This window comes from Haliotis rubra, unplaced genomic scaffold (assembly GCF_003918875.1).
Source record: "Haliotis rubra isolate DU_JTF1 unplaced genomic scaffold, ASM391887v1 Scf72, whole genome shotgun sequence".
Lineage (NCBI taxonomy): Eukaryota > Metazoa > Mollusca > Gastropoda > Lepetellida > Haliotidae > Haliotis > Haliotis rubra.
The window spans coordinates 2,453,712-2,463,298 of record NW_025767435.1 but is presented as its reverse complement, the minus strand read 5'-3'; the positions used below and the strand labels follow the sequence as shown (position 1 = coordinate 2,463,298).

The following is a 9,587-nucleotide window of genomic DNA, read 5'->3' as shown; positions in this document are numbered from 1 at the left end:
GCCTTGTGGAGTTTTTTTCTCTCACTGAACCTTTATTCATAGATCTAAAAGTAAAACAAATAAGGCGATCTCATTCGTTTCTTTTATTTCAATTTCATATGGCTAAGTCAGTGGATGGGAATTGGTTATGTGATGGTTATTTTAAGAAATACAGTTCGCCCTGTCACCACGTATAGTGTAATAAAGCACACTTTCGCCCTGAACTATTATAGTTAAAGCACGATAGGGTGCTTGCGTCCGAGTGCTTTAACGCCATATTCTAAGATGTTTCGCTAAAAGATCAAGGCGCCGACAGTACTTTAACAGGCAATAAAGTACACTTGGTACGTACCCTTGGAAACCCACGTCACGATTATCGATGTCCAAGATATTTTTATGGATTAAACTTCTTTTTTAATTTCTCTCACGACGTTTCGAGACCATTCCAGGTCCCTTCATCAGGTCAATGTACAACTTCTAAATGCCACTGAAAGACGTCACGATTATCATTTTCATAAAAGTAAGTGGTAAATGTTCCACTGACACCGAAGGCTGGAATTCGATTTCCCACATGGGTACAATCCGTGAAGCCCATTTCTGATGTCCCCCGCCGTGATATTGCTGGAATATTGCTAAAAGCGGCGTAAAACCATACTCAGTCAGACAGTCCACTGACACCGAGCGCATATATACAATATCTTGTTCTCATCACCATATGGCTGACACAAAGCCCATGTGACGTTCAATTCAACTCACAAACTTTGACAAAAGGCGATACACGGTGATTCAAACGCTACAAAGGGGAACTGAACCAGACTCACTCACTCATACCTGCAAATATACGACACACAAATACAATAAAAGCATACTCGAATCATGGTCAATTTCTTTATTTACAGAACAGCTGATTCAGAAATATATCACATAACATACAAACACAAGTTCTTGATATGAACACACTTTGTACAGCGAGGAGAGTGGTACAGAATCTCGTATACATGCATGTACATGGAAGACATTTACAAACTTTATGAAATATTTACAAGTGATATGTGACTGTACAACAATCATAAACATTTGTCTTTTCCCGTAGCTATGTTTGCTTTCTTGTTGATTTGGAATGAAATCACAGCATTCTGGTTACTTTGTGCATCGATCACGTGTTCATAGTTAACTGCTTAGTGAGTTTGGTTTTCGTTGCTTCCAGAAATATTCTAGTTATATCATATCACGTACCCACGTGGAACCCGCTCCTTCCGAGCGATTAGCGAACACTTAGACCACAATGCTATCATACCGCCCTCATCGTTAACTAATCGTTTATATCTGCGTTCTCTCAAATCAATAGGTGAATAATTCACAAATAGAATAAGGAAAATATTAATAATTTTACTTGTCAATTCCATAAATATTTCAATAATCAACAAATTGTCAATAATAAACTAAGGTACCAGTTCTCGCGTTGTGTTCACAGTTGTGAGCAGAGTATATTTTCTGGCTTTTTATATTACTGATAACAAAATCAACACAAAACACTCATAACATCTTCCCCCGTATAATCTGTGGTCAATTTCTGCACATAACAGCCATTATAGATGAAAGACATGTCCCCGATTGAAGCCGTCTCCGAATTTTCGATGACGACCGGAAGTGTAACATATCGGTGTGTGGAGCTTTGCAGTCACAATGTGAAGGTCATCAGGGGTGACAACCATCCACCATAGTTGAGTCAGGGCTTTTAAGTTTATCAGGGGACATGTATGGGTGGTATCGGTTGTACATGCCCAGGTGATGGTGAGGGCTGGGTGAGTGTTCCGAGGGGACCACAGATGCACTGGGTTGGGTCATCTCCCTCACAGGAGGAGGATACCCGTTCACGCCCGTGAGACCCGGATGGAACGCTACTGATGGAAACGGTGCGTTCGAGTTTGCAAGTCCAAGAAAGCCTCCATAGAATGTATAAAACGGCCGACTGGCTGTGTAGAAGGACGAGTTCATCATAGTGGAGCAAATAGGACGCCAAATTGACCAGGTAGGGGACGGGAACACGCCGTTCTTGTCCATAGACGACGGGTCATCTAAAAAGTAAAGATTTTGTTATTGGTATGTGAAAATACAACCAGCATCGTTATATTTGACAGAAAATTGCATCTATTTCACAGTGATTAAGAATTACAACTTTCTAATGTGTTGAATGTTGAATGTGTTCTGCCGTCTGAAATGAAAATGGCTGCATTTAAATAAACAAGAAACAGTTGTTCCATACGGATATCATGTTTGTGGTTTGAACCTTAGGTTTGTCGTGTATACTTCCGTTTTTCCGGCAGTTTATGTTTACAACGTGTCGCTTGTATGGCACTAGGTGCTTGCGGGAGTTTAACGCATACATCATTTCAGTTATGTCGCGGTTTAAACGGATAACCTGTTAAAACTATTATTATCGTGTCTCATTACCCACTCGATCATAAAACATATTATTGAAGCACTGTTTAGAAAAGATATTCAAATCAATTATCGTTTTTGCACTAGATTAGTGTTTCCGGTATGTGGATATTAGAAACAAACATTCGTAACATTCGAAGGAAGATTATTAAAGACGTGTTAAGTCACAAAACATTTTATGGATAACAACTCCCTTAATCTTTGTCAGGGATCCTTTAGGTCCTTCACAACAACTTCTACGTTTTGGAAAGGGAATAAAGACGCCCTGAAACGTCGTCACTAAACTTAGAAGTTGTTATATATAATAAGGTTCATTTCCTTTTGTATTTTCAACTTCTGAATGGCTAACAAGAATATTGTTTAATTCGTCTCAAATATGAAGCATGCCCAAAGTAAGGCGAACACCGAGCAAACTATCACAATCGGGGAGAATGTTTCAGATTTTCTCATGTTTTGATTGGTTAATATTTTCCAGTGTGATTCTGACAAATACAAACACAATAAAAATGCTAATATTAAGATGGTCGCAAGAAAGAAACCACAGTCTGTATCATATTTACGGAATGGGTGTTTTGATAAATGTGTTTGATCGTTATCAACTTAATACTTAAACATGATCTAGACACCATTAAACTTCAAAGACTATCCAGAACACTGACTGCTTCCGTATTGCGTGCCGGACCGACTGAAGAAGTCCGCCCAACACCTGACTACACCTGAACAGGTAGGTTACACAACCAGTTGTATCCCCTGCCCAACAGCCCAACATCAAATGTCATTGTCTCACGCTTTATAGAACAATGGTGTCTTTATTAGGCACTGGATTCCAATACTGTGAATGAGAGTCGGATCGGCCTCCTTACCTGGGCAGGGGACACTGAGAGAACATTCTACTCGTCAATGGTCATGCAAGGTAAGTATGTGGAAGATTCGGAAAACAAAGACAATTCATAGCCTGGTATATAAAAACAAAACTGATACACCGCTTCTGTGAGTGACACATAAATGCTTGGATAAAAAGAATTAGTTCGGCTGCGTTTGTCACATGTCATTTGTAATCCTTTGTTACACCGAGATGAGGGACTTGTGGAGTAACTCAATAGTACACTATGAATTAGTGATAATGGAGCTGGCAAATGAGCCAAATGATGGCAGATATGGCCTTGTCATCGAGCTGTGCTATCTGAGAGTATATCGCGTGTAGCACACAGGGAATTCCCTTAGTCTTAACGCGTCCTTTGTAAAAGAACCTAGCTATTTCTTAGACAAGCATTCAAATATCTTGCTCCTCGTTTACGATTACAACCGAGGGCGTCGGCATCACGCAAGGAATACATTTAATATAACCGCTAGTGTGTTGCTTTTGACCAAGATGACAAACGGATGAGACCTACTTAACGACAACCAGTCCCCTTTACGACAAGGGTCAGTCCACGTGACCTCTCGCGAGACCACCAGGAGGACATACGTACAGGTGTTGCTTTATCTCCCCCTGCCATCAAAACTACTGACAGAACTGATTCTAATAGTTCGTAAGGTATGGGCCAAGGATCATTTCTTTGCCCCCTGTTATTTTGTATTTCATTTCTTATCAGGCTATGTTAGTATTCATGTGGCTGGGTGCGCACTCGCACACCACGCCGTATCAAAAGGCTTACAGAAACAATTTGGTGATCACCACAAAGCCAACATTGATAGCAAAGCTTAGAACAATACTACTAATGTTTGATCACACATTATCATTCAATGGAAGGTTAAACGCGGTAATAATGTCATTAGAAATATGCAACTGTTTAAATTTAGATCTTACTCAAAAGAACAACGGCTGTTTTATATGGTTTGAGGAGGCAATGGTCAACAAGAAGCTATTAGAAGATTACCCAATGTGAAATATCAACCGTATCCTAGTTGATACAAGACCGAGCCCCGAACTATCAAGAACATCGTGTTTATAAGGGTCAAGGGAGGCTACCTAGACTTAGTGGTGGGTGGGGAGCTGGTAACCTCTGCTTATTCGGACAGCTCACATGAAAGGCAAAACACATGCAATACGTGCATTAACGTCACGGGAGTGTTGGTCTGGGAGCCAAACCTTCACCGAACATTTGACAGCTGATTGTCAGTATCATCAACGCTACACTATAACACTATTGTTCAAGTGATCATTCTTCACAATAATGCCCGAGTGCTATATGTTCATATTTGCCTTTACACCGTTTATGAACTTACATTACTGGACAAATGTATCGTCATTTTTCTTTGTATCCTAAAATAGTACGCGAAGAACCTATAAAATCACTACGCATTTTTCCTTACCTTATGTAACTGACTGACTGACTGAGTTTGGTTTTACGCCGCTTTTAGCAATATTCCAGCAACATCACGGCGGGGGACACCAGAAATGGGCTTCACAAATTGTACCCATGTGGTACCTTATGTAAGGAGTCTACATATGATGTAGTATGTTCTTCAGTTTGTGTTGAAAATATGAATTTTTATAATGCATCCATATAAAATTGTTTTACAATATGATATATATTTTATTTCATATACATATTCTAATGTAATTAAGCGTATAATTGTCTGTGCTAATTTGTCGTGTTACATCACTTAGGTATGTATGTATTTTTGTGGGTATGACTTAACTGATTTATACATATTTTCCCTTATATTCGACAATGTTTTCATCATGTTATATAGATTATTGTATACTTGGCCCAACCTATATACAATCCTACCTTAACAATGCTGTGTAATATTACGGTTCAAGGCAACGTCGTGGTTAGAGCGTCCGCCCGGAGAGCGGAAGGTCGCGGGTTCGATCCCCGATCGCGTCATACCAAAAGACGTTAAATATGGTACTTGTTGGTCCCTGTCTGGCGCTCGGCATTAATGGGTACAACAAGGACTGGTCGGCTCGGAGTCAGTATAATGTGTCTGAGTGGGGTATTCATGCTTCACTGCGGCACGGTATCTCAGTGGGCTAGCACTATAAAAACCAGCTTCAGTCTTGGCTAGTACAAGCAGCCGCACATACACATACACACGCATGCACGTCGTCATATGAGCGAAATATTCTCAAGCACAACGTTAAACCCAATTTCACCTCACCACCTCAAGGCAACGTCGGGTGTGATGTCTCCGAATAATACCGTCATTACCATGAACATGACTGTAATAGTTTTATGTTCTATTTTTACACACATCACATGGTACGTGGAATTACAAACGGATGTAATTCACACAGAAATCAACAATTGTGCAAGAAATATCGTTATCGCTGTGCAGACATAGTAGTAGACAGCGTAGTAGAGACGTTGAAGCGAGTTAACACCCTTCATTTTTATGATGAACAGAACAGATGGATATTTTGGGGGATACAGTTATAACATTAAGTACCCAGTCTTACTTCGAAAAGATATTCCTCAAAATATTCAAGCTCCATTTTCTTTAAAATTTCCTCTCTTCTAGGCGCTTATATTACCTGGTGTGAAACAGTACTTGTGTTCTCACAGAATACCCCACACTGTTTTTTTGTGTGTTAAGGGAGTTTAGATATGCGACAATGGAGAAGAAGCTGTTCTAGGCTTTTATCAGGTGTATATATTCAATGACGATATAAATGCAACCCAGTGGTGCAACAGACTTACGCTTAATCTGTGAAAATATATAATTTTGATAGAATCAATTAATTCCATTTCAATTGAAAAGGATAACCATTTAGATGGGAGATTGAACTTGAAGAAAATCTTGGTTCATTTAGGACCTTATCATCGACAGAGCTGGGCGGGGGAGTAAGTATGAAGGTTTAGAGACTTACCCTTGGCTAGGAGGTATTCCCGCTGTTTGAGCATCACCTCCTCGAGCTCGGCGTCGGTGTATGAACGGATGGGGGAGCGGGCGTAAGTGTGGTTGTGGAGGAGGCTTTCCATGCTCTCTCGGAAAATAGGACTGGAAGAAGGAACAGATATATACAATATGCCCATGACAGAGCGTTTCCGTGGAAATGACTATAGTGGTGTGTTTGCAGCGGTCCCGAGTTCGATTCCAAACACACAATTTGTGTGTTTTTGAAAGAATATTGCTGAAAACGGTGAGAGCCGAACTGACTCACTCACTCCAACAGGGTTTACCGTTCAGTCAGACAGTCCTGTTACGATCTCTATCAAATGAAATTAGGGCGCTGGGGTAGCCTAGTGGTTAAGGCGTTCGCTCGTCACGCCGAAGACCGGGTTCTATTCCCCATTCGGGTACAATGCGTAAAGACCATTTCTGGTGCCTCCCGGCCGAGATATTACTGGGATATTGCTAAAATCCACTCACTTTTAGCCACCCACTCACTAGACAGAATTATCTTGTTATTTAAAAACTCCCAGATCAAACAGTCCTCTAGAAATATACAAATTATACTTTTGTGTACAGATTGCGCATTTCCTTTAATCAATTCCCTTATGTCTTATTTCTAAACGACCGTGAATATATTACAGTTCTGAAACTGACTACCACAGGTTTTTCGGAATGTAAAAAAAATATTGTTTTAGTTCAATTTGCATCTTAAGTTGTGTTGTAATATATAAATCCAGATTGCAGTCACACTACGCCTGAAAGATTACCAATGCCACATTAAATTTTAACTCAATACACATCAAAAAAGCAGATTCGTGCAACCACAAATTAGCGTCATTAATCGTCAAAGTATGTGTAGAAGAATACATACAATTATTATTGCATGAACTAGACTGGAGAGAAAAGGACAAGCATATATAAAAAAGATATCCTAATATTTCAAAATGAGGCTTTTATAGATCTGTTATTACCGATTCATAAATATATGGTAGAACAGCTGTCTCCAGGACTCCACAAGCAAGACAGCTTGCCCATAGTAATAGCGCTGATACAAACATATGTTCTCACTTCAGTCGAAACGTATTCTCGTGAAGCTTTTTTCAGTATGTTACAATAAGTCTTCTGTCAAAGCTGGTCTCATAAATTATATATCAAAATTCGAAGCAATATAAACATCAAGCAGTTCCATTTTCCGGACTAGCGTTCCTTCTACAAACATCACGGACATCCATTTCATATATAGTTTTTTTATATAAAATATTCCCAATTGTCCGCGGTGTGTATTTGTGAAGAGAAATAAATTACAAGCATGTCGCCAGTGAACATAATCTTGACAAGAAAATAACAATTCGGAAGAAAGATCGCAAATCCCCCACTTTCACATTCACTTTCAAACACCGTCTTCATCTCACTATTTGCATTTCCAATGTGGCGTCCGCCCTTATCGCTTCTCATATCGCTCATCCTGTATCTTGGCGTTAGTTACAGAACGGCTCCATGCTGTAATTCCTAATAGTAAGTATATAGATAAAGACCAGATGACTCTTATTACCGTCACTTATCGTGTCTTGTTTAAAAGCAGACAAGCTGTCTGTAGATTATCACCTCCCGTCAATGTCAAATCACATCCGACACAATTGCCAAGCGACGCCGGATTCGTGTGTTTATCACAATTTCACCATTTCGCCATTTCGCCAATATTTTGCATAATAACATTTTGCGTGAAAAAATATAGGATCGGTTTTAACTAAACACCCCTCCTGTCAAAATGTGCAAATGTGTGCGGTATGTTATTTCACATGAATAGGAGTTATGGACACAAATCGTGATGCCGAGAGTCGGTGGTAATTGTTGGACAATACAACTAAATCAGTTACTGCGTATAGTATAGGTACGGCGTTCTTCCACGAGTAGGGCGGACAGTGACACAAGGATGGGATATACAGTTACTCCGGTCTCAGTAAAAATAATGTTGATCTCTGAAAGAGGAATATAAACGACTGCAAGCTTCTAGCAGTGTATGAACGTATTATATATAAATGTGAGTTTGTGTTAGATACAATACACAACGAGTTTACCTTTCAAATTCTGTCAGCCGAGTCGAGTCTCGAAATCCTTTGGCAAATGGGTTACTGTCGATCTTCAGTTTTGTGATCTGAAACGTATAAAAAGTCAAGGTAATATATTATATGTTATCAAATTGACATCGGTAACAAATACATTCTTTATTCAGATATGATTCACTCTAATTTGAAATAACAATCTCCCCCAGGAATCAGTTATAAAATGGTGATATATTTGCTTAATAATTCTCAATATACAGTGAAACCTTGACTGTCCGGACACCCTGCCTTTCGGACGAATATTGATCGAACGTCTGTGAATACAAAGCTAATCATTCCTACGCCCACTCTAATCGTTACAATTTCTCCATCTGGAATATTTCTGGAATAGTACTGTCCGGTTTAACAAGGTTTCGTTGTATTTTAGAAAGGATGTGCACGATATCAATTATCTTATATTTTTCTATCCACAATTTTCAATGTAATGGGTAAATCAATAAAAATTGATATATTTACAATTTTACCATTATGTTTCGTTACTAGGCAACGTAAGGACAACTCACCAGCTGGTTCTGATAGGCCGTGACTGCAATAAAAACGCACTCAGGAAACACAAAAGTCCTGAACTCCTCGGCGTCGAGACTTGTGAGGGAAGGCTGATTGGGTGTGGCATCCCGCTTCTTCACTATATGGATACGGGGCTGATACTTGTGCATCGAGTTTAAGATAATCTGAAAATATATTTTGAAAATATTTGATTATATTCGATCATTGGCTTATTACCTTATTAAATGATTCTGTCCATGTGGGAATAGTTAATAATTGAATATTGAAAATTAAATAAACACATATCAAAATTAATCACTAAACTAAAAAATCAATGCGTTAAAATATTCTTATCCTAATAGAATCCTTTTTACGCAGTATATATCTTCATTAATTGCAACAGATAAAATGTGTGTGTGTGTGTGTGTGTGTGTGTGTGTGTGTGTGACAAATAAGTATTTCAGTTTTTAAAGCTACCCAGTTTTGTTCAATGAAACGTCGTAGCCTTGAAACATAACATTACCCAACCAAAAGTAATATAATTTATATGAGCAAATGTTTAGTAGAAAACAGCATTTCTATATATTGGTTTGATCTCCGGGAAATGTGAACTGTTCTTATAAAGAAACTGTCACGTGTTGCTATAGTTTATGCTGTGTTCAATAAAGAAAATAAAAAAAATGAAAATCATTGTTACATTGTTGTTAGCAA

General features: G+C 38.9%; 1 protein-coding gene across 2 annotated transcripts in view; it reads right to left on the bottom strand.

Moving 5' to 3' along the window:
• Positions 1-853: 853 nt before the first annotated feature.
• The window catches only part of LOC124259434 (T-box transcription factor TBX20-like), a 28,634-nt gene continuing 19,900 nt past the window's right edge, over positions 854-9,587 (bottom strand). For both annotated transcript variants that reach the window (XM_046693575.1, XM_046693576.1), the window contains exons 4-7: positions 8,894-9,061; positions 8,346-8,422; positions 6,242-6,372; positions 854-2,057 (exon numbers count right to left, since the gene is read on the bottom strand). In XM_046693575.1, the coding sequence (XP_046549531.1) occupies positions 1,678-2,057; positions 6,242-6,372; positions 8,346-8,422; positions 8,894-9,061 (756 nt within the window). In that variant the 3' untranslated portion in view covers positions 854-1,677. The remainder of the gene's footprint in view (positions 2,058-6,241; positions 6,373-8,345; positions 8,423-8,893; positions 9,062-9,587) is intronic.